This window comes from Nannospalax galili, unplaced genomic scaffold, assembly GCF_000622305.1.
Source record: "Nannospalax galili isolate Female #2095 unplaced genomic scaffold, S.galili_v1.0 scaffold168, whole genome shotgun sequence".
NCBI classification, from domain to species: Eukaryota; Metazoa; Chordata; class Mammalia; order Rodentia; family Spalacidae; genus Nannospalax; species Nannospalax galili.
In genome coordinates, this window is record NW_008357649.1 from 413,519 (window position 1) to 439,022 (window position 25,504).

The window sequence follows — 25,504 nt, forward strand, 5'->3', positions numbered from 1 at the left end:
GGAGTAGTTGGCTGGGAAGAGTGGCTGGATACTCAGGTGAGGGTCCAGTGACCGTGCTTGGCACTCCTTTAATGAATGTGCACAACCATCAACAAGCCCAATTATGACTATGTTTAGCAAGATCAGGCTCAGCCGAACTCGTGGTGATGGTAGTTATTTCATGCAGAAGGGACTGCTGTATAGCATCATCTTATTAAAAGGACCAGCATAAACCTGCTTTTCAAGTGTGAATTCTACTCTGTGTTTCTAAAAGTACTTGGCCTTAGAAGTTACATTCATTAATCTTTGGATTTAGAAGTTACATACATTGATCTATTACATTGACTTCTTGCAAATTATATATATGGCACACTTTTTGTTTACATCTCCAGAACTTTTAAGTATTCAACAGTAAGGTGAGATAAGCTTCTCTGACTTTAATCTTTGAGTCCCACTGTCTGATCAGTGATTCAACTACTAACTAATTGACATTTTGCCCCGTGCCACAAATGTCATGGTAAACAATGGCTGGGAATTGTCTTCATAGAAACTTACAACCTACTAAGTTTTTTATTAATACCCTACATGTTTTTTGTTAAGATGTGAGGAAATCTGGTTTCTGTACTGTGTACTCATATTAGCATCTTCCTGGCAGAATTAATAGAGTTCAAATGTCTATGAATGGCTTTTATAAGTATAAAACATTTTATCTCATGAAGTTGTTTTTATTGTTTTTCTTAGATGCAAAGCTCTCTTAGGTCCCTTCGTAATAGTGCAGCCAAGAAAAGAGCAAAACTGAGCGGCAGTACTTCTGATATTGAAAGTCCTGATTCTGCAATGAGGCTGGATCTGACCATGGACTCCCCATCTCGATCTTCCTCTCCAAACATCAGCTCTTACAGTGAAAGTGGAGTTTACAGCCAAGAATCATTGACTTCCTCTCTCTCTACAACTCCCCAGGGGAAGAGAATAATGTATTTTATTTTTTGACATGTTACTCATCTTTAATTTGTGATCTAGACCTTTAATACTGTATCTGGGAAAGACTTAAAACTATCAGTTTTTAGTTTTTAAAATGCCTAAATACATTTAAAACACAGTGGAGAAGTTATACACACTACTTGCTTAGCTTTGGTTTGGAGTAGGAGCAGAAAGAGAATGTGACTCTAGGTGTAACTTAGAGCAAAATTATTATAGGCCCTGTTTCTAATGGCCCAGTTCTTCCTAAAGTTTATCCTAATACTCTTTTCTGGATCATTTACTTCTTTCCAGTTGACTTACTTCTTTTATTCTAAACTCAGCACTAATTTTAATTTTTGGATAAGTTCTACCCAGCTATTTCAGTGTTTCTTTGTTTTTAAATTTGTTTATTTTTATTTTTTGTGTATAAGTATTTTACCTGTATGTATGTAAGTGCACTTTTGTGTACAGTGCTTGTGGAAGCTAGAAGAGGATGTTAGATCATCTGGAACTGGAGTTACAGATAGTTGTTAGCTGCCATGTGGGTGCTAGAAACCAAACCCAGGTCTTCTGCAAGAGCAGCCAGTGCTCTTAACTGCTGAGCCATCTCTCCATCCCCATTTCAGTATTTCTTGTATCTTATTTCTATCACCTTGTAGAATTTGATGTTTCATGTAGTCCTCTTAGGAATCTGCCTACTTCGTCAGTAGTGCCGGAATTAGAGTCCTGCTACCTCATGCCAACTTTTCCAGGTTACCTCCACAACCTCTACTCTGAAAAAGTGGCCTTGTCCTGAATTCTGGACATTTTTGTGACTTTGTAGTATTTGAAGGAATTAATTCTCCCTTTTCTTGGGACAAAACTCAGTAGTAGAATTGTCGTGGCATAGGTAGATAGATGTATATTTAACTTAATTGCTAAATAGTTTTTCAAAATGGTGATAGAATTTGTACTCCCATCAGTAGTGTAATGACTGTCTTCTTGCTAAAATTTGATGTTGTCAGTCCTTTTGATTTTAACCTGAATCCTTGTTTATATATAGCTATCAAAAGTAAATATTTAAAAATTAAAATTATTTTCCCTTTAATGAACTGGAACCTCTCACAAATGTATAGATTGACATATGTATAGATTGCCTAATCAAATGAGTGGTAGTATTTTATTTCAGCAATTAAAGAATTAAATTGAATTTTGGTGTTCTATTCTTTTTTTTGGTCTTTTTGAGACAGAGTTTCCGTGTAGCCCCAGCTATTCTGGAACTCACTATGTAGATCAGTGAGGTCTGGGTTCAAGGTAGAGACCCTGCCTCAATATATAAGGAGGAGATCAACTGATGAAGATACATGCTATCAACCCGTTGTCTCCACATGTGTGCCCACATGCCACCCACATGCATGCATGCACAACCACACATATATAAACACAGAATACAGTGATATGTTTAGCCGTAATTTTTCACACTTGTTTGTTTTCATACTTATTTAGCATTCTAATATGGTAATAAATAATATACACTATGTGATATGAGTGTTGAACAGCTCAAAATCTTGAATGTCTATTGAAATTACTTTGTTTCATTGTAGGTCAGACATATTTCCAACATTTGGATCAAAACCTTTTTCAACAAGACTTTCTTCTGCAAAAAATAAAAACTCTCATACTGCTGAACAGAGTCATGGTGCAGGTATTTTATATGTGTTTTACAAATATTATTTATAAAGAATATGATTGTTAAACAATATAAAAATAAAAGCAAATGTATCTCAGAATCAGATACTTTTGTGCTTACCAATTATGACTAATCATAACTCATCAATAAGCCATTCTAGCTGGGCATGGTGATATATGCCCTTAATCCCAGCAGTTGAGGCAGGCAGGTCTCTCTGAGACCTAGGCCAGCTTGGTCTACACATAAGAGTTCCAGGCCAGCTGGAGCTACCAGGAAACCCTGTATCAAAAAACAAAACAAGGTGGGTGTGGTGGTGCATGCCTTTAATCCCTGCATTTGGGAGCCAGAGGCAGGTGGATCTCAGTGAGATTGAGGCCAGCCTGGTCTACATAGCAAGTTCCAGGCCAGCTGGGACTACAGGGAGACCCTGTCTCAAAAAGACAAAAGGAAAACAAAACAACAAAGCCCAAAATAAAACAGAAGTCATTCTAAGAGTAAATATGGTATTAGTTATGGAAGAAAAATGTTTACTTGACTCAGTCATTTGATTTTCCTGATTTCTTTCTGTTAGGCTCTTCCACCCAGAAATTTTGATTTAATTGGTATGAATTAGACCCAATTGTTAGAATTTTGAGAACTCACTATTGATTCTAATATGCAATGTAGTTTGAGAACACTGGGTATCACAGATGACAAATTAAAAAATAATATTCATCTAGTTACTAGTAGCTGATACTAGTTAAATATTATTTATATACACATAAACTAAGTATGTTATTGTCTCATGTAGTCTAGATGGCCTTGACTTATTATGTAGCTGAGGATGACCTTGTCATGATCTTCCTGCCTCTACTTCCCAAGTGCTGTCATTAGTAGCATGTGTTAACATCCCAGTTTTATGTGGTGCTTGGGATCGAACCTGGGGCCTGTGTGTGCTAAGCAAGCACTCATGTGAAATAGTTCTTAAAACTTTTTTAAATGAATTTACATATTACTTTTTACCTTCATATATAGTTCTTCCTATCCCAACTTCCAAAGCCAGCACCTTTGCCAACAATTTTGTTTTCATTATGGAATTATTAAAAATGAATATTATTACTTGCTGGTTTACCTTGTAACTATATATAAAAATGAGCAGTGACTCAAATATATTGAGTAGGAATTTTCATTTAGTCAACATTTTGTAGCTTAATTGCTACACAGTATTAATATAGTATGGACAATTTAAACATTCAAATGAAGACTGAATTCTTTGTTACTTGTTAAAATAGCAGTACAACAGTTTTGTATTTTATTTATTAGCGATAAAATAATATTTAACTATTTGCAATATACTAGGCCAGGCAATGTATTAAGTCCTTTACATGTATTTTCTTTCTGTTTTTCTTAGGGTGGGGTCCAGGGGAGGACTTTGAGACAAGATCTCAACTCTATAGTCCAGGCTGACCTTGAACTCACTATGTAGCCCATACTGACTTCAAATTCACAGTGCTCCTCCTGCCTTAGTCTTCTAAGTGCTAGGATTTTATAAGCATACACTACCATGCCTGGCTCTGTTTCCTTCATTTGACTCAGGTGACAGTTCTAGAAGAGTTCATACTTTTTTTTTTTTTTTTTAAGACAGCGTCTCCCTGAGGCCCCAGCTATCCTGGAACTCACTATGTAGACCAGGCTGTCCTTGAACTCACAGAGATCCACCTGCCTCTGCCTCCCAAGTGCTGGGATTTAAAGGCCTGTGCCGCCATACCTGGCTAAAAAAACCTTATTTTTATTTATTTATGTGTACGAGTGTCTTGCCTGCATGTATGTAAGTGACGGTTGTCGTGTAATGCCATGGGAGGTCAGAAGAGGGAGTCAGATCCCCTGGAACTGAAGTTATGGAAGGTTGTTAGTCACCATTTAGGCTGCGAGAGCAGCCAGTGCTCTTAGTTGCTAAGCCATCTCTGCAGCCCCCCACATCTAAAAAATACTTTATTATTATTTTTTTTAATATATTTTATTTATTATTTTTATTTTATGTATATGAGTGTATTGTGTGCATGTGTGTGAGCGCACCCATGTCGTGCAATGCTGTGGAGGTTAGAAGAGGGCATCGGATTCCCTTGGAACTGGAGTTAAGGATCATTAGTAGCTGCCTTGTGCGTGCTGGGAATCAAACCCAGGTCTTCTGCAAGAGCAGCTAGTGCTCTTAACCACTGAGCCATCTCTCCAGCCCTCTTCATTATTTTTAGAAAAGTTTATACTTTTATCCGTACTTTATATGAATTAAATGTCTTGCCCAGGATCTCTTAGCAGTTAAGTGGCAGAGTAGTGACTTAAAGCCTATTAGTGGGGCTGGAGAAATGGCTCAGTGGTTAAGAACACTGGCTGTTCTTACAGAAGACTGGGGTTCGAATCCCAGCACCCACATGGCAGCTAACAACTGTCCATAACTCCAGTTCCAGGGGATCCGACAGCCTGTCTGTCCTCCGTGGACATTGCATGACATGGATGCACTTACCTACATGCAGGCAATACACACATAAAATTTTTTTTAAAAAGCCTATTAAGTATGATTCTAGATGAGTTCTTAATGTTTGGAAATGTACTACCTCACTAGTTAGAACAGTATACACCTGTTGCATGGGAACAGGAGAACGAAAGGAATGAAGAATAGACACCTCGCTAAGCCACTGGTAACGTTCTAAATTTAAACTTATTTTTTGTATTAATTAAGTGCTATTAAGTTAATTAATTTAATCTATCAAGTACTTAGCTTATTGTAGTCCAAACTGCCCTTGAACTATGTAGTCTAGGCTGGCCGCAAACTATTGATCCTCCCACATCCGGTTCCTGAATATTGGAATTGCAGCTGTATGTTACTCCATCAGTTTTAACACACATATTAGGTTCACCATTTCAAGCATTACATTTTTTTAAAATTTCACAGTAGTTTTAGAGCTTATTTAAAAACTAATTTCATATAATTTATCAGTATTTTAATCACAACTAAAAGTGTTACATAATTAAAATAGGTTAAAACTTTAAAATTACTATTATATTCCAATTTCTAATATATTATTGGTCTTTTTAGAAGGATAGAAAGCAAGATACAGATGAGAGATATATACCTATTATAAACTATTACCTAAATTACTCAAATAAATATGTATTTTATTTTATAGGGATTACAATATCCAATGTAAGCGTAATTGGTCAACGTATGAACTATGGGTTTGGATGTGGTGATTTTGAAGATGATAGGTCACTTGACATTTCACCTAGTGCTTTAAAAATACAAAATAAGGACCACCCAAGACATAAGAATACGAAAGGTCGGTAATTTTTATGAGAAGTTCATTTTAAGGTTTGCTATATTGCTAAGTCAGAAACTTCTTTAATCACACCAATAAAGAAAAGTTAACTGAGAATTCTCAGTTTTAAGGTTTTCAGTTTACCTTTTACTGATAGGTTGTTTCTTAAATAATTTTTCAGGACAGAACTCACAGGTTATGTATTGGTTTATGGTCTTGCCTAAGAAGCCAATGCAAAGTACTGTCCATTAGTTACCAGTAGGAATCCCTTCTAGCCTTAACCCCAAGAATATGCACAGGTACATGCAAACATCTTTTTAGAAGACATTTCACCACCACCACTCAATTATACTGAAAACAATCATGTAAGTAAATTGTCTGTTTAGGTGGTAACTATGGAGTAAAGATGTCAAAACAGGAATATAATTTCCTTATGGTAGAACCTGGGAAGGAGCTTCCCTGTTAATCATTGTTTTGCTTTTTGAGACAGGGTCTCTGTGTAGCCTCAGCTGACCTGGAACTCACTATGTAAACTAGGCTGGATCCACTGGACTCTGCCTTCAAGTGCTGGGATTAAAGGCATGTACCACCATGCCTGGCTCCTGTTAGCCATTGTTAACAGTTCACATTTTAAAAATATAATAGTGAACATGTGGTGAATGCTATTTCCACTTAAGTGATCCTTAAGTGATGGCTGAATTTTAAAAAAAATTTCTTTAGCTGGCACAATAGCTCCTTCTTATAGTCCCAGCATTTGGAAACTTGAAGCAGGAGGATCCTCTTGAGTTTAAGGCCAGCCTGAAGTACATTGTGAGTGCCAGGACACAATGAGCTGTGTTTTTTGTGTGGGGGGCAACAGTGGTCCTGATAAGATCAACCTTTGAGTTAAGATATGCCTATAAGCCCAACATTCAGGAGGTTGAGGGAGAGTGGTTGTATGTTTGAAGCTACCCTAGGCTACATAGTAAGACCCTACCTCAAAAAACACAAAAAGGAAATAAAGGGGGGGAGAAGCTCTTTGTTATTTCAGATCATCTTAAATCTTTGATACATAGGCAGTCAAAAATGTTAGAACATGTATATTTTGTGTGTATGTGGAAGTAACCCAATATGAGTAAAAGAACGTGATTAGAAACTTTGTCTTGACTTTTAAAAAAAATTTCTAAAATGTAATTTCTTTTTTTTTTTTTTTTTTTTTTTTTTTTTTTTTTTTTTTTTTATTCTAGGCTAGCCTCAAGCTCACTTTGCAGCCCCTATGTAGACCAGGCTAGCCTCAAACTCACAAAGATCCAAAGATCCACCTGCCTCTGCCTCCCGAATGCTGGGATTGAAGGCATATGCCACCACGCCCAGCCTCTAAAACTTAATTTAGTATCCATTCTTTGTTGTAGCAATATTTATGTTGATGTTGTTCTTTTTATAAAAGAAAATTGAGCTGGGCTTGGTGGTGCATGCCTGCAGTCCTAGCACTTGGAAGGCAGAGGCAGGCAGAGCTCTGTGAGTTCGAGGCCAGCCTGGTTTACATAGCGAGTTCCAGGCCAGTTGGGGCTACAGGGAGACTGTGTCTCAAAAAGACCACAAAAAAGAAGAAAATTACTAAGATTTTTTTTTTTTTTTCTTTTTTGATTTTGTTATTTCTTCTCTTCTGCTAGGTTTGGGTTTCATTTGTTCTTGCCTTTCCAGCTTCTCGAGTTGCAGTGTTAGGTCATTTATTTGGGCTCCTTCTATGTAGGCACCTAGGGCTGTTAACTTCCCTTTTAGGACTGCTTTTAAAATGTCCCAGAGGTTGTGTTGTGTTGTATGTTCTTTTCATTGAATTCCAGGAATTCTTTTCTTCCTTAATTTCTCCTTTGATCTACTCATTGTTTAGAGTGTGCTGTTCAATCGCCATGAGTTTGCATAGTGACTATGGCTTTGTCCAGTTTTGATTTTGAGCTTTATATATTTTTTTTTTTTTCTTTTTTTTTAAGTAGTCTCACTGTGTAGCCCTGGCTGGCCTAAAATTTGCTATGTAAGTCAGGCTGGCCTTGAATACACAGAGATCCCCTGCTGGGACCAAAGGCGTGCACTGCCACACTTGGCTTATTAATTGACACTTTTTTTATGAAATAAAATTTGAATTTTAAAAGGCCACATTATAAAATCTTAAAATGTTATGTAATGAGTATTTTAAAGTTCTCTTTTCTCTTTCTTTCTTTCTTTCTTTTCTCTTTTCTTTTAGGATTTACAAGTAGGTCATCAAATTTACAGCAGATTTCCAGTTTTGACTTCACATCTGCAAATACCTTATCAGAAGATTCAGTAGTAATTGTTGGAAAAGGTATTTTAAGTTATTTAGGCCTTTAATTTTATGTGATCTTCATATATAAGCAGTATTTTCAATATTAAATTGAAATAACTAAAAATTAATATTTAATTTCATATTTATGTTCTTTAATAAAACAATGGTAAGTTCATGTTAGTAATTTTCAAAAAGATGTATTATATGACTACTGTAGTTGAGGTACTTCTAAGACACTTTTAGGATAAGCGATAACTTTAGCATAGTTTATTTTTAAATAGCAGTTCTTATCAAGTTAATGATTAAAATAACTTAAAGTGGAATTTATTATTTACTATACAAATTCTAGATAAATCAAAATGAACCCCTGTTGCATGTTTTAGGGGTGCAAGAGGACTATGAAGCATCAAGATTGTGAGAACCTGTTATTTTCTATTTTTTTAACAAAATAGATGCTGTATTAGTTGCTTCTTATATCACTGCAAATAGATACCTGACAAAAAGCAACTTAAGAAATGGAGGGTTTATTTTCGCTCATGGTTTGAGGGACTACAATCCATCACGGTGGAGGTCATGGTGGTAAGAGTGTGAGGCAGCTGTTCACATTGCATCTGCAATAAGGAAGCAGAGCAATAAATACTATAAATACTGGTGTTCAGCATGCTTTCTGCTTTCTATTTAGTGTTGGATTCACATTCAAGATGCAGCATCCCTCAGTAAATCTCTCTTGAAGTGCCCTCACAAATAAACCCAGAGGTGTTGTCTCCTAGTTGATTCTAAATCCAGTCAAGTAGATTCACTATTACAAATCTACACAGTGTCAGTTTGACATTCAAACACACCACTTTAATCATAACAGTGTACCCTTGGTTCCCCATAGGTTCATGACCATCTCAATACATAATACATTCATTCCAACTTCAAAAGTTCTCATAGTCTTGTTAACAATTTTAACACAGTTCAAAAGCTTCAAATCTCTTCTGACACTTAAGGCAGTTTTTTAATGTGAGCCCTAGTAAAGTAAAGAAACAAGTAATATTCTTCCAATATACAGTTACACAAAGTAAACATTCCCATTCTAAAAGGAAGGAATGAGGGCAAGGAAATGTATCAAAGTCAGACAGAAACCCAGCAGGACAGACACCAAACTCCACAACTCCATGTCCAACAGCTGTGACTTGTGATCACATCACCTGGGCCCATGGACTTTATGTAGCTCTAGCCTTTCAGCTCTACTACCTGCAGCACATTGGCCTCTCAGGGGCCAGATCTATTGCATGCATTCAGTGTTCCTTGGAGGACATCCCATGGTCCTGGCATTTCTAACATCCTGGGTCTTCAATGCAAATTAGGCTTCTCCTTCATAGCGCTACAGCAGGGTATCCAATCCTGTCACACATGCCTGGACTCAGTAGTATTGGGGAAAACTGACGTAATCTTTCATGAGCCTGTTAACTTCCCTTTTGCATGCATACAAAACCACCATGCTGCTGAATTCTGCTGCTAGCCTGTGTTGTAGTATGGACTCCCTTTTACCACAGCTATAGTGGCTTCTATTCATCTTGGTCGCTGAACCAGTGAAAATGTTTCTCTTAAGTGGTGGTTTTTGAGCAGGAAATCCCTTCAGCAGCATTGTCAGTTCAGGTTCTCTCCTTTCAAATGAATTTGCATTTCCCAAGTAGGAGCCTTGCGTGGGTGTGATTTTGCCCTCAGGGTACCATTCTTGTCCCAGTGCAGAGGACTACATTTCTCTCTCTTTTTTTAAAAAAAAATATTTTTTATTATTTTTATTTTATGTGTATGAATGTATTGCCTGCATGCAAGTGCACCTGTGTCATGCAGTGCCCTCAGAGGTCAGAAGGCGTTGGATTCCCCCAGAACTGTAGTTATTGCTGATGGGTTGTTAGCCACCATGTGGGTACAGGGAATTGAACCCGGGTCCTCTGCAAGAGCAGCCAGTGCTCCCAACTGCTGAGCCATTTCTCTGGCTCCATACATTTCTCTATAATAAGTGTTTAAAAATTGCAGCTACTTTCAGACATCTGCCTTGTCTGCAACTTTAAACATGCGTACAATTTTCCTCATATCTTTCAGCTATCTCGCTATGGGTATCAGAATAGTAAATAGTGACCATGACACAGCCTGGATGTTATACTGTCATAAAATTTCCTCCACCAGGCTTCATCTACCTCCATTACTTTTGAATTCAGCCTTACTTAAATTATCAGGACATGGGCAGATATCAGATAGAGTATTTTTGTCCAATGTAACGTGAATGACCCCTATTGTAATTCCCTATAAAGTCTTTACACCCCTCTGAAACGTCATGTGCACAGTCTTTTCTATCAGCAATCTTCCACACTTGCCATTGAGACATTCTGTCTCAGAAAGTAATGCTTATAGTATTCTGGGGTGTCTCTAGGTCCAGACTCTTCCACATTCCCCCTGCATACCAGTTCCAGAGGCCTACAAACCACATGAGCAAGTAGTCACAGCAACAACTCCCCATCCCAACACTAATTCTCTGCCATTGTGACAGAATCCCTAACAAAACAACTTAAGGAAGTATTTTAATTTGGCTCATGGTTTGAAGGTATAGTCACTCATGGCAGGAAAGGTGTAGTGACAGAAGTATGAAGCATTGGTCACGTTGTGTGTACAGTCAGGAAGCAGAGTAAGATGAATGCTGGTGTTCTCTCTCTCTTAAAATAATTATTGAATTTTTGTGTATTTCATACATAAAATCATCTTTATACCCTCTTCCCCCTTCCCCTGACTCCTTCCCATATCCCCTCCATTGGAGTTCATATATTTTGTCATTTCTTTAAGTCCTATTATGTAAAGTTAGTGTCCCTAGATGTCCCTCAGTGCAAGTTCATCCACCAGGGTTTAGTCAGCCTATCTAGAGTCTCTTCAAGAAATCTGCTTTTCCTAACCCAGCAGTAATCAGCTGCCAATAATTCTTTGACTAAGATTGGGGCTTGCTGTTCATTTCCACAGTTCTGTGCTGGGTTTTTGTCTGCCTAATTTTGCATGGGTCTTGTGCATGCCAACACCATTGCTTTAGGTTCATATGAGAAGGGTCCTGGAAGCCTGTAGGATTCTCTTTCCGTATGGGCACGCACCTCCTCCCTGGCTCTAACAATCTTTCCGCCCCCTCTTCCAAAATGGTCCCTGAGCCCTGGGTGGGTGGACCTCAGTATGAGTCCTTTCTAAGGACCCACACTCTGCTGACTCTTATTCTCTGCATTTTGTCCATTTGTGGCCTTTTGTATTCCTGGCCCTCTTGCATGTGAGAGCTTCATTGATGAGAATTGAAAGATGCATTAGTGTTCTCGTCATCTCTTGTTCTATGTTCCCTGAGTCTTAGGTGTAGAGGTTGCTTCCTAAATGTACCACTTAAGCTTGGGCAATTTACTGAGAATCTCTGTGTGTGACCAGTGGTGTAATTCTGTAATAGTCTCTGTCTGTTGAAAAAGAATCTATTTTGATGGGTAGTGACTGGGATACTTGTCTGTAAATTTAAGGATTCATATTTTGCACATAGTAAGAAATTACATTTGTCTAGGAATATGAGAACTTTGGATTTTCTCTAAGATCTATGACCTCTCCAGCTATGTGTATTTGGCTAGGTTTACACTACCACAGGTGCGTTTCCTCCCATTGAGTGGACTTTAAGTCCAATTAGGTAGCTGTTGATTACCCCCAAGATAAAAGTGATACTACTGCACCAATGTTGTTTGCTGTGGTGGTCACTGATGTGGGTTTTAGGCCTTGAAGCTGGGGTTGGACCATCAATTGACATTATCCATTACCAGCTTGTGTAGTGCTTTCCAAAGCTATGAGAACTAGCCTTCAGGGACAATGGCTTCCAGCTCCATTGCTCCAAATTCTGTGTCCAAAGTATCTTCAGCAGTAGGGTCTTACCATCAAGTTCTGGGAGGCAATCAAAGACTGTGGCAATAGCCTGTGTAATTTTGGGAATCTCTTGGATTGCCCTGGCCAATATTACTCAAAGGAAGGTTTCTCCTGTCTGCCACTGTTTCTTGTTATGTAGTCTTCAGCTATACTCACAGACTCATGTAGGGATATTGTATGTGTAATTTTTTCAGTAGGTTTTTTAACTAACACAATTCACTCTGGTGTTTTATACTAGCTAGACACTACTTATGTCTCTGCTCTCTCTCCCTGTCTTATTCTCCCTCCCTGCCTTTCCCATTTAAAGTGTCACCATTTTCCCCATTTCTACCTTGATAATTTTTGCATGCTGTGGTCCCACCTCTTTTGAGCGCCTTCTTTCCCATAGTTCCTTGTATAGTCCTCCTCCCCCTTCCCTTTAACTACCCTCCCTTTTTTATTTATACGTTTCTCCCTTAGGAATGCCTGTCTCTTACTATTCTTTTCTCTTGAGGTTCCTTCTTTCCCTTTACCTCCCTGGTTTCCTTCTACTTTCTTGGTTCCTGCAGTTACATCAGGATATGCACTCACTTATAAGGTTTTGGTGCTAGGACTGACCAATGAGGGAGAACATATGTCTTTTGAGTCTATGTTACTTCACTTAGTATAACAGCTTCTCGATCCATCCATTTATCTGCAACTTTCAGGTTGCAGGGTTTCATCTTTTTTTTACTGGTGAATAGAACTCCATTGTGTAAATATATCATATTTTTGATAAACACTCGTCAGTTGAAGAGCACTTAGGTTGCTTCCCTCTCTTAGCTATTGTGAAAAGAGCAGCAACAAACATGGTTGTACAAGTATCTCTGCAATAGGATGAGTCCTTTGAGTCTATGCCTAGGAATGGTATAACCGGCTCATATGGCAGGTTCAATTTTAGTTTTTTAAGTGTTCTCCACATTGCTTTCCATAGGGGTTGGGTGAGTTTGTTCCACCAGTAGTGAATGAGTATTTCCTTTTCTCCACATCTGCTCCAGCATTTGGCATCATTTGTTCTCTTGATCTTAACCAGTCTGACTGGGGTAAGAAGAAATCTTAAGGTGGTTTTAATTTGCCTTTCCCTAATTACTAACAATATTGAACACTTTTTAAGATGTTTCTTAGTCATCTTTATTTCTTCCTTTGAGAGCTCTGGGTCTTTAGTCTGTTTTTTAATTGGGTCATTTGTTTTCCTGCTCCTTTGTTTTTTGAGTTCTTTATATATTCAGGATGTTAAACCTCTGTCAGAAATGTCACTGCTGAAGATTTTTTTCCCCACTCTGTGGGTTTTCTCTTGACTTTCTGGATTGTTTCTTTTGCTGTACAGAAGCTTTTTAGGTTAATGAGGTCTCACTTGTTGATTGTTGACCTTAACTCCTGAGCAATTAATGTCCAGTTTAGAAAGTCCTTTCCTATACCTATATCTTATAGATTACTGCCAATGTTTTCTTCTAATAATTTGAGAGTTTCTAGTTTCACATTGAAGTCTTTGATCCATTTGGAATTGACTTTTGTGCAAGGTGGTAGATAAGGGTCTGATTTCATTCTTCTGCAGGTAGAGATCCAATTTTGCCAGCACCATTTGTTGAGGATGCCATCTTTCTCCATTGTGTATTCTTGGCATATCAGGTTAGCTGAAATCACGTGTACTCAGGCTTGGGTCTTTAATGATGTTCCATTGATCTATGTGTCTGTTTTTTGTGCCAGTACCATGACTATTATACCAGTACTATTTTATGACTATTCCTCTATAGTATAAATTGAGATCTGGTATAGTAAAGTAATCCCCCCAGTGTTGTTCTTTGTGCTCAGGGTTGCTTTGGCAATCCGGTATCTTTTCTGCTTCTGTATGAGCTTAAGGATGGTTTCTTCTAATTCTGTGAAGTATGTGATGAGCATTTTTGATTGGGATTGCATTAAATGTATATATTGCTTTTGGTAAGATGATCATTTTCACAGTATTAATTCTTCCAATCCCTGAGCATGGGAAGTCTTCCATCTCTTGGTGTCTGTCTTAATCTCTTTAAGTATTTAAAATTTTCATTGTAGTTATCTTTGATGTCTTTGGTTAGGTTATTCCAAGATTTTTTTTTTTTTTGAGGTGATTGTGAATGGGAGGGTTTCCATGTACTCTTTTACCAATTGCTTGTTATTGGTATATAGAAAGGCTACTGATTTTTGTAGATTGATTTTATAACCTGCCACTATACTGAAAGTGTTGCTCAGTTCTAGGAGTTTTCTGGTGGAACTTTTGGGATCTCTTAGGTATAGTATCATATCATCTGCAAAAAGTGATAGTTTGACCTCTTCTTTTCCAATTAGTGCTCCTTTAATTTCCTTCTCCTCTCTTATTCCTCTAGCAAGAGTTCAAGCACTGTGTTGAAAAGGAGTGGAGATAGTGGACATCCTTGTCTGGTTCCTGATTTTAATGGGAATGCTTCCAGTTTTTCTCCATTTAGAATGATGTTGGCTGTGGGTTTGTTGTATATAGCATTAATTATGTTGAGGTATGTTCCTCCAGTCCAATACCCTTTAGAACTTTTATCACGAATGCATGCTGAATTTTGTCAAAAGCCTTTTCTGCATCTATTGAGATGAGGATGTGGTTTTTTGTCTTTGAGTCCATTTATATGATTAATGACGTTCATTGACTTGCATTGAACCAGCCCTACAATCTCTGGGATAAAGCCTACTTGATCATGGTGAATGATCTTTTTGATGTGTGTCTATATGCAATTTGCAAATATTTTGTTGAAAATTTTTTCGTCTGTGTTCATTAAGTGTATGGGTCTATAGTTTTCTTTTTTGGTTGTATCTTTACCTGCTTTTTGTATTAGAATGATGCTGGCTTAATAGAAGGAATTTGGGAGTTCTCCCACTGTTTTTGTCATTTTGAATAATTGAAGTAGTTTTGGTTAGAGGTCTTCTTTAAATGTCTGGTGAAATTCTGCTGTAAATCCATCTGGGCCTAGGATTTTTTTAGTCAGGAGGCTTTATATTACTGTTTCAATTTCCTTATGTATTATAGGTCTGTTTAAACTGTTGATCTCTTCTTGGTTTAATTTTGGTGGTTCCTGTGGTTTTAGATATCCATCCATTTCTTTTAGGTTCTCAAATTTAATAGAGTATAGGTTTTTAAAGTATTCCCTTAAAATGTTCTGCATCTTTTGGGTCTCTGTTGTGATGTTTCCCCTTTCATCTCTGATTTTGTTAATTTGGATTTGCTCTTCTTTCTTTTGATTTACTGGGCTAAGAGTCTGTCTATCTTATTTAGCATTTCAAAGAAGCAGCTTTTAGATTCATTGATGCTTTGTATTATTTTCTTTGTTTCCCTTTCATTAATTTCTGCTTTGATTTTTGTTATTTTTTCTCATCTGCAGGATTTGGTCCTATTTGTTCTTACCTTTCCAGAGTCTTGAGTTGCAGTGTTAAGAAGTCATTTATTTGTGCTCTTTCTGGTTTTTAATTTTTATTTATTTTTTATTTTATGTGTATGCATGTATTGCCCACATGTACGTAAGTGCACCCATGTCGTGAAATGCCCGCGGAGGTCAGAAGAGGCTGTCAGATCCCCTGGGACTGGAGTTACAGTTATTAGCTGCCATGTGAATACTGGGACTCAAACTCAGGTCTTCTGTAAGAACAACCAGTGTTCTTAACCTCTGAGCCATCTCTCTAGCCCTCTTTCTGTTTTTTTTATTGTAGGCACTTAGAGCTATAAACTTCCCTTTTAGGACTGCTTTTAAAGGGTCCCAGATGTTTTGTTGTGTTGTATTGTCCTTTTCATTGAATTCCAGGAATTCTTTTATTTCTTTCTTAATTTCTCCTTCAACCCACTCATCATTCAGGAGTCTGTTGCTTAAATTCCATGAGTTTGTGTAGTGACTAGGGCTTTTTGAACTAGTGTTGATTTTAAGTTTTATTGCATTGTGGTCTGATAGAATGCATGGAATTACTTCAATTTTTTTCATATTTGTTGAGGTTTGTTTTGTGCCCCAGTATGTGGTCAATTTTTGAGAAAGTTCCATGGGGTGTTGAATAGAAAGTGTATTCTTTGGTGCTTGGGTGGAATATTTGGAACATGTCTGTCAGGTCCGTTTGATGTATGGTCTTAATTTAGATGCCTCTCTGCTTATTCTTTGTCTGGTTGAGCTAATGGAGACCGTGGGGCATTGAAGTCCCCTACTATTACTGAATTGAGGTTAATCTGTGTCATCTTCTTGGTTACTTGTTCCTTTGATCAGAATGAAGTGACCCTCTTTATCTCTTCTGATTAGTTTTAGTTTGAAATTTATATTGTCAGATATTAGAATTGCAGTTCTTGCTTGCTTCTTAGTGCCATTTGCCTGAAATATTCTTTTCCATCCTTTAAATAGTACCTTAAAATAATGCCTGTCCTTGAAGGTGAGATGAGTTTCTTCCAGACAACAAAAGAAAGGATTTTGTTTTTTAATCTATTCAGCTAGCCTGTGTCTTTTGACTAGGGAACTGAGTCCATTGATAGTTAAAGCTGTTATTGAAAGATGTATATTAGTTGCTATCACTTTGATTTCTGTTTGCATTCTTTGTCTAATTTTGCATTTTCCATAATTATACCTTTGTTTAGTTTCTTCTGTTGCCCCAGGGATATAGTTGTTCCTTTCTCTGTTCTTTGTATTGCTTCAAGTATTCTTTGAAGGGCAACTTTTTAAACATGTCTTCTTTCAGCCTATTGGTTTTGTGGAAGATTTTTCTTTCCCCTTCAACTATAATAGACATTTTTGTTTTGTTTTGTTTGTCTTTTTGAAGCAGGGTCTCCTTTTAGCCCCAGCTGTCCTGGAACTCACTATGTAGACCAGGCTGGCCCTGAACTCACAGAGATCCGCCTGCCTCTGCCTCCCAAGTGCTGGGACTACAGGTGTGTGCCACCATGCCTGGCTTATAATAGACATTTTTACTGGATAAATTATTCTGGGTTGACATCTGTGGTCATTCAGAACTGGAAATACCTTGGTCTAGGCTCTTGTGGCTTTCATAGTTTGCATTGATAAGTCAGCTGTAATTTTGATGGGCTTTCCTTTATTTCCTTTATTTCTGAGTTGTTGTTTTTGTTTTGCAGCTCTCAGTATTCTCTCTTTGTTCTGTATGTTTAGTGATATGCCATAGGGAGTTTCTTTTCTGGTCCTGTTTATTTGTTGTTCTGTGTGCTTCTTGTATTTATATGGGGATGTCTTTCCTTAATTTTGGGAAGTTCTCTTCTATAATCCTGTTTAAGATCTGGTCAGCCCTGTTAACCTGAAATTCTTCTCCTTCCTCTATTCCTGTGATCCATAGATTTGGTCTTTTCGTGGTGTCCCACATCTCCTGCATATTCTATTCCTGTGTTTTTGTTTTTTTTTTTAATTTTTCATAATTTTTTCTTGAGCAGCCCAGTTCTTCAACTTTATCCTCATTCTAGTGGTGAGGCTTTCTTCTGTTGTTTCAAATTGGCTTATTGAGCTTTTCACTTTCTTCATTTCAGCCTGAGTTTACTTCAATGTTTCTACCCCTTTTAATTCATTCAGAAGTTTATCCCTATCTTCTTTTAGTTCTTTGATTTGTTCATGTGTTCTTTAAATTTGCTGAATTCCTTGATCATGTTTATGATTGTTCTTTTAAATTCTGTGTCCTGAATTATCTCTAGGAGATTCTCCTTGTAGAACTCTTCTACAGGACTGGTGGAGTTTGGTTTTGGTTTTCCCTGCTATTATTTTTCTGTTGCAATTTTGGCATGTAGATTTCTTTTGTTTGTGATTCTGCTATGAAACTCAAGTCTTCCTTTGTTGAGTTGAAGTTTGCTTCTGCTTGTATTACTGGTGTGCCTTAGTTGTTTTCTTATTGGGAATGTAAAGTTGCTTGATCTAGGTTTCAGGTTCTCTCAGATTTTATTTTGGAGGGAGCTGATGGTTTCAGATCAGTTACTCAGGAGCTCCTACAGAGGCCCAAGTCAGGCTCTAGTCAGGTACATGCAGGCTTCCTTCTAATCTCTGGACCCTTACTAGCGGGACTCAGAGCATAATTTAGAAAGTTCACTAAGGGGAGGCCTCATTTTGGCACTCTCAGGCAGTCTTCAGAGTTTTTAGCCCTACGCCAGGCGGAGGCCAAATCAGGCCCTCTCAGGTCTCAGCCCTACCCTACTGTAGGGCAGAGAAGTCTACCCTGGGAGATATGGGAGGGGCCTCACATAATCCTGGTTAGAGGGTTGGGTGCATCTCGATTTGGGGAAGCTCACCACCACACGGAGACCAGATCTAGGCAGTCTGAGGAGGTCTGCTGAGGTCTCAGTCCCTACAAACCAGGTGGAGGCCACACCAGGCACTGTCAGGCAGTCTACTGTCTCTTTTTTTAACTGAAAACCAAATTGTATTGAGATACAAAGTAAGGACTGCATCTTCTTTTTGTTCAATATAATGAAACAGAATAAAATTGTTGGAAATTATTTCTTGCTTGATAATCTCATTAATTTAAGACCCTCTTCAAATTATCTCTAGGCTGTTTTCAAACATTTACTTTCTGTAATTCCTGCTTTCCTTGTACCCACCCACATACTTCTTAATTGTTCAGCTTTGCACATAAACATTGCCACCTCAGAGGATTTCTGTTTTCCTTCCTTGTGTATCCAAATCCATTATGCTTGGTGATCTCAGCTCAAATTGTAGAAATTTATTTTAAATACCTAGGTCACACCAATTATCCCATGACTCTTTTATGAATTCAGCACTTAAATATGTGATATTTGAGAACTACTGTTTGGTAAATATTCCTATATAGTTAGGGCATTTGTTTGTATGTATCATAATTATTTAACATATGCTTCACATGTATTATTTGCTTCTTACATGTAAGAACCCAATCTTAAAATGTGTTGTCTATAGTTCTATTATATACAAAATGACTATTTGATGGTTGGTTGATTGCAGGTGTATTTGGAAATCCAAATTCTGCACCAGCAACTTGCAGCCAACCAGTGATATCCTCTGTGGAAAACGAGAATATATTTTCTATTAAACAAAGCATTGAGCCACCAACAGGGATTTATGGAAGAGCAGTCCAACAAAATATTCCATCATATCTTGATGTTGAAAATGACAAAGATGTAAGATTATCTGTTAATCTTCAGTAAAATCTTAAGCCACGTTTAAATCTTAAGCACCAGGATTATAGGCATGCGCCACCAGTTTCAGCTAAAATTTTTAAATTTTGTGTGTGTGTGTGGAGTGGATTGTGTACTTGTGGAAGTTAGAACCTTACCTTCCACCTTGTTTGAAGCAAGGTCTCTTTGTTGCTTGCCACTTCACCATGTAGGCCAGGCTAGCTGGCATGTGAACTTCTGGGGATTCGTTCTACTGTCTCCACCTCCCATTTTGCTGTAGGAGAACTGAAATGATAGGTGTGTGTGCTACCACACCTGGCTTTGTGTGGGTTCTAGCATTCTGAGCTTGGGTCCTCATGCTTTTATACAGTGCTTTACCTACTGAGCCATCTCCCCAGCCCCTTGATTAAGAATCTAAAAATCGGCCAGATATGGTGGCACAGGCCTTTAATCCCAATCCCAGTGCTTGCTTGGGAGGCAAAGGCAGGTGGATCTCTGTGAGTTTGAGGCCAGCCTAGTCTACATACAGAGCTGTAGGCCAGCTGGGGTTAGCCTGGTCTACATGCAAAGCTCCAGGCCAGGTGGGGCTACAGGGAACCCTTGTCTCAAAAAGACCAAAAAAAAAAGGCCAACTCAAAAAAACAACAAAGAAACTGAAATCTTAAGTAACTGAAATTTCTGATCTGTAATCATTTTACCCTTGTGTCAAAAAGACCCAACCCCCCCCCCGAAATCCTAAAGTAATTGAAATTTCTGATCTGTACTCATTTCAATAGGTGACATACTATGTAATATACTTTGTGTTATACATAAACCTTATATAATATGCTTGTCAGTGTATCTATTCAGCAGTTTCCTAGGATATTTGCTCTTAGTGACAGACTGATTACCCTTAGGCACAAAATTAATGGGATCTTAGCACTATGTAATTCCTTTTAGATTTTAGTGTTCCTAAAATAATGATTCAAAATACGTAGTTTGGTCCAGAAGCAATAGTTTGTGCCTGTAATCCTAGCACTTGTGGAGGCAGAGGCAGGAGAGTCATGAGTTCAAGGACATCCTTGGCTGAGTAGAGATTTCCAGACCAATCTGGACTATATGAAGCTTGTCTCAAAACAAAAACAAATTATAGCTTGTTTTATACAGAATTTAGTATATACAAACACAGTTTTCTATGATAAAAATATTTTAAAATGTCAAACTTCCTGACCTGAATACTTCCAGATATTTCAACTTTTTCATGCAGACAAAAGTTTCTATTGCAAAATCTACATATGACAAAATGAAACAAAAGAGAAAAGAAGAAAAAGAACTTTTTGATACTAAAGATTGTGAGAGGAAAGAGCAAAGTCCCTGGGAAAGAATAAAACATGCAGGAACTGAGAAAATGACATCTGAAAGTAAGTGGAATTTGCCTTTTGTCTTTATTTGGTAATATTCCAGAGCTGCATTAATATGACTTAATTGGCCACAGTATAGAACTAAGTGAACTTTATTGACTTACAACACTGTAATTTGCTATGTAGGACTTGAAACTTGAAAGACCCAGTAGCTTATATTATAATATTAGTTCTTTTTTACTGGAGAGATGACTCAGAGTTAACCTCTGAGCACTGACTGCGGAGGATCCAGGTTCAGTTCCCAGCACCCACATGGTGGCTAACAACCATCCTTAACTCCAGTTCCAGGGGATCTGATTGATGCTCTTTTCTAACCTCCTTGGGCATTGCACAGCACAGGTGCAACACACATGTAGGCAATACACTCAATACACATAAATAAGTAAATAAAATGTTTTTTTTAATGTATTCTTTTTCATAAATATAAAAATGATTTTTTTTTCTTCTAGACTTAACTGTTTTTAGAGATAATGTAAGAATGTCAGAAAGTGAGGGATTTCCTTTTAGAGAACATTGCTTTCAGCCCTTCAATAAAAGGAGGATCCATGGGCTAGCAAGATGATGGCTTAGCTGGTAAAAGTACTTGTTGCCAAATCTGACAACCTGAGTTTGATCCCCAGAACCCATTATGATTGATGGACAGAACTAACTCCTGCGAGCTGTCCTCAGACCTTCACACAGGTACTACAGCATGCACACATAGAAACACATACACACACACACACACACACATTAAATATTTTGTAAAAAAGTTTTTTTTTTAAAAAGGAAGGTCTAAAGCCAGGTGTGGTGGTGCACGCATCCCAGCACTCGGGAGGCAGAGGCAGGCGGATCTCTGTGAGTTCAAGGCCAGCCTGGTCTACATAGTGATTTCCAGGACAGCTGGGGCTACAGGGAGACCCTGTCTCAAAAAAGACCAAAAAAAAAAAAAAAAAGGAAGGTTTAGTTTAAAGTGCTCACCTCTTTAGTGTTTTCAATTTTGCATAAGTCACTTATAAGGCAGACTAATTTCTTGAATACTTATTAAGATAAAAGAGACCTTGACTGGAGAGATGGCTCAGCAGTTAAGAGCGCTGGCTGCTCTTGCAGAGAACCTGGGTTTGGTTCCCAGCACTTACATGGTGGCTAACAACTGTCCTAACTCCAGTTTCCTCTTCTGACTTCTGCAGGCATTCCATGACATGGGTGTGCTTGCATACATGCAGGCAATACAGTGATATACATGAAAAATAAAATAATAAAATATTTTTTAGAAAAAGATAAAAGAGATCACAGGTAGTCCAGTGTGTTTGTGACAGAGCACTAAGGAATCAGTAGACAAATCCAGTTTCTTAAGTTTTAGTTCTGCTTTTGATTAGTTCTAAGACCTGGAAACAGATCTCAGTTTTCTGTGTGTGTAAATATTTGAATTATCTCAATATCCAGAGTAAATCAAGAATCTTTTCCATAGTCACTGGAAATATGTCTTTCTCACTAAGGAATAGTATTCTAAGCTAAGATAGTGAACTTAGTTCATATCAAATCATGATCAAAAAAGTCACTCTAGGACCAATGAAATGGCTCAGTGGAAAGGTGTTTGCTGCCAGGCCTAATGACCTGAGTTTGATCCCTAGGACAACCTTCATGGTAGAAAGTGAGAACCAACTCTCACAAGTTGTCTTTTGAACTCCACCCCCACATGTGGTATGCATGCATACACACCTGCACACACACACATGCACTAAATTAATTAAAAAAAAAATTTTTTTTGGTCTTTTTGAGACAGGGTCTCCCTATAGCCCCAGCTGTCCTGGAACTCACTATGTAGACCAGGCTGGCCTTGAACTCACAGAGATCCAGCTGCCTCTGTCTCCCAAGTGCTGGGATTAAAGGCATGAATTTTAAGTCAGTCTATTTATCATTAATTCAGTTTGTCCTTGAGTACTCCTATACTTAGTTAAGAGTAGGTGCCATGTTTCCTGGCTTTGTTTTTTGTTGTGTGTGAGTGTGTGTGTGTGTGTATGTGTGTGTGTGTGTGTGTGTGTGTGTGTGTGTGTACATTTTATAGTGGGGGAGTAGTTGAGGTTTGAAATAGGAGTCCTATCCAAGGACACACACTCTGCAGTCTCTTATTCTCTACAACTGAGCCAGTGTGGCCTTTTGTGTGTATTACACTCTATTACATAAGGAAGCTTCACTGGTGAGAGTTGAGGGATGCACTAGTATTCTCTTCATCCCCTGTTCCACTATGGTCCATGAGCCTTAGTTGTGGAGGTTTCACTGTAGATATGTGACCTAAGGCTGGGTATCTCTCAGAAAAATATTCTTTGTATGTCACCAGTTGTGGAGCTTTGCAGTAGCCACCATCCGTTGCATAAAGTAATGTATTTTGTGAGTGGTATTCTGTATACTTGTCTCTAAATGTAAGGATCCATATTTAGCATATGGTAAGAAATTTCATTTGTCTAGTGATAAGCTAAAGATAGGGTTTTTTCTAGGATCTGCAATCTCTCCAGCCATGTATATTGACTATAATTACAGTGCCACCCATGCGTTCACTCTCATTGATAGATAGTTGTTGATTATCCCCCAGACAACAGTGCCACTACTGCACTAATAGAGGTAGTTCACTGTGCCAGCCATTATGTTTATTTGATTTTAGGACTGGATTGAACCCCTGACTGATTTTCTTCCGGAGCAGCTTGCCTAGTATTCTCTAGAACTGTGAGAGCTAGTCTCAGGGAAAAGGCTTCCAAGTCCGTTCCTGCTCCATGCTCCAAGTCCTGTGTCCAAATTATGACCTGTCTTCAGCAGTAGGGTCTTACCTTCGAGTTCTGGGAGATAACCAAGGACTCCAGCAATAGCCTCTGTTATTTTGGGAGACTCTTAAACTACTCTGACCAACCACTCAAAGAGAGGTCTGTCTTGTATGACACTATGCTCCTTGCCGTACAGCCCCAGGGTACACTCTTGCACTGTATATGTATTTCTCAGGGGGTTCACAAGCCAACACAATTCCCTCTGTGTTTCCACACTACCCCCAATCCATTCCTCTCTCCTCTCTCTCCCTGTCCAACCTCCCTCCTCCCTCCCAGTCTTAGTGCCCCCATTATGTCCACCCTCCCCCATGAGTTCCCTTCTCCCCAACCCCCATTGTCCCCTGCAGTTCCCTCCCTCTCTCCTCCCAGTCAAACACTCCCATTTTCCCCACTTCCCTCTGGTAACACATGTTCCCCAATATTTACCCCTCTTGGGCTATTTTCTTTCCCTTCCCTTTATCTCTGTTTCCTTTCCAGTTTTCCTGACTCCAGCTGTTACATCAGGATATATACATACATGTAAGGAATTGGTGTTAACGATCCACAAATGAAGGAGAACAGAGATCACTTGCTTTTCTGAGTTTGTGTTACTTCACTTAATATAAGTCTCTAGTTCCATCCATTTACTTGCAAATTTCATAATTTCATATTTTCTAACTGCTGAGTAGAACTCCATTGTGTAAATGTACCACATTTTCATTATCCACTCATCAGTTGAGAGACATTTAGGTTGTTTCTATTTCTTAAATATAGAGAAAAGAGCAGCAACAAACATGAATATACAGGTATCTTGACAGTATGATGAGTCCTTTGGATATATGCCAAGGAGTAGTATAATAAGATCTTTTAGTAGATTCATTTTTTAGTTTTGTAAAGAGTTCTCTGGCAGGGTGTGGTGGCGCACACCTTCAGTTCCAGCAGAGGCAGCCAGGTGGATCTCTTCTGTGAGATCAAGGCCAGCCTGGCCTAATGAGTTCCAGGCCAGCTGGGTTTTAGAGAGACCCTGTCTCAAAAAGACAAAAAAAAAGTTCTTCATACTGGTTTCTGTAGTAGTTGCATGAGTGCAATCCCACCAGGAGTGAATGAGCTTTCCGCTTTCTCCACATCCTAGCCAGCACTTGATATCTGACTTGGGTAAGATGGACTCATAAAGTGGTTTTTTTATCTGCATTTCTCTAATTACTAAGGATGTTGAGCACTTTTTAAGGTGCTTCTTAGTCTTTTTTGTTTCTTCATTTGAAAACTTTATGTGCAGATTCATAGCCCATAGCCCATGTTTCTATTGGGTCATTTGTTTTCTTGTTTGTTTTTTGAGTTCTTCGTATATTCTGGATATCCTCTGTCAGATGTGTGGCATATGAAGACTTTCTCCCACTCGATGGGCTTCCTCTTCCCTTCCTTGGTTGTTTCTTATGCTATACAGAAGGTTTGTTGCTTAATGAGGTCCCACTTATTGATTGTTGATCTTAATGTCTGAGCAGCTGATGTCCTATGCTTTTTTCTAGCAGTTTCAGGTTTTACATATGAGGTCTTTGATCCATTTGGAGTTGACTTTTGTGCATGGTGAAAGATGAGGTTCCAATTTCATTCCTCTACAAGTGGAGATCCAGTTTTGCCAGCACCATTTGTTGAAGATGCCGTCTTTCCTCCATTGTGTGCTCTTTGCAACTTTGTCAAATATCAGGTGTCTAAAATTGCATGTACTCAGGTTTGAGTCTTTGATTGTGTTTCATTGATCTGTGGGTCTATTTTTGTGTCAGTACCGTGCTGCTTTTATGACTATAGCTCTGTAATACAATCTGAGATATAGTATGGTGATCCCCCTAGAATTGTTCTTTTTGCCCAAGATTGCTTTGGATGTCTGGGGTCTTTTGTGATTCTATATGAATTTTTTAAAATTATTTATTTAATAACTACATGATTAGAAGAAGCATTTCATTATAGCATTAATATATTCAATAACAATTTCTAGAGCAAAGATGCATCTCTTTCAAAATTGGCTGTAAGTTTTTAGGTTCACAGTTGAATTAATACAGTTATATAACATTAATCTCTATATATCTGATTATTACTAGTC

The 25,504-nt window shown here is 38.2% G+C and overlaps 1 protein-coding gene across 4 annotated transcripts in view; it reads left to right on the top strand.

Annotated features, from left to right (window-relative positions):
- The window catches only part of Togaram1 (TOG array regulator of axonemal microtubules 1), a 95,819-nt gene that overhangs the window by 28,552 nt on the left and 41,763 nt on the right, over window positions 1–25,504 (top strand). For 3 of the 4 annotated variants that reach the window (XM_008855536.3, XM_008855534.2, XM_029557423.1), the window contains 6 exons: window positions 721–953; window positions 2,523–2,623; window positions 5,773–5,922; window positions 8,123–8,221; window positions 19,057–19,232; window positions 20,476–20,629. In XM_008855536.3, the coding sequence (XP_008853758.1) occupies window positions 721–953; window positions 2,523–2,623; window positions 5,773–5,922; window positions 8,123–8,221; window positions 19,057–19,232; window positions 20,476–20,629 (913 nt within the window). The remainder of the gene's footprint in view (window positions 1–720; window positions 954–2,522; window positions 2,624–5,772; window positions 5,923–8,122; window positions 8,222–19,056; window positions 19,233–20,475; window positions 20,630–25,504) is intronic. The other variant, XM_008855535.2, reaches the window with a different exon arrangement.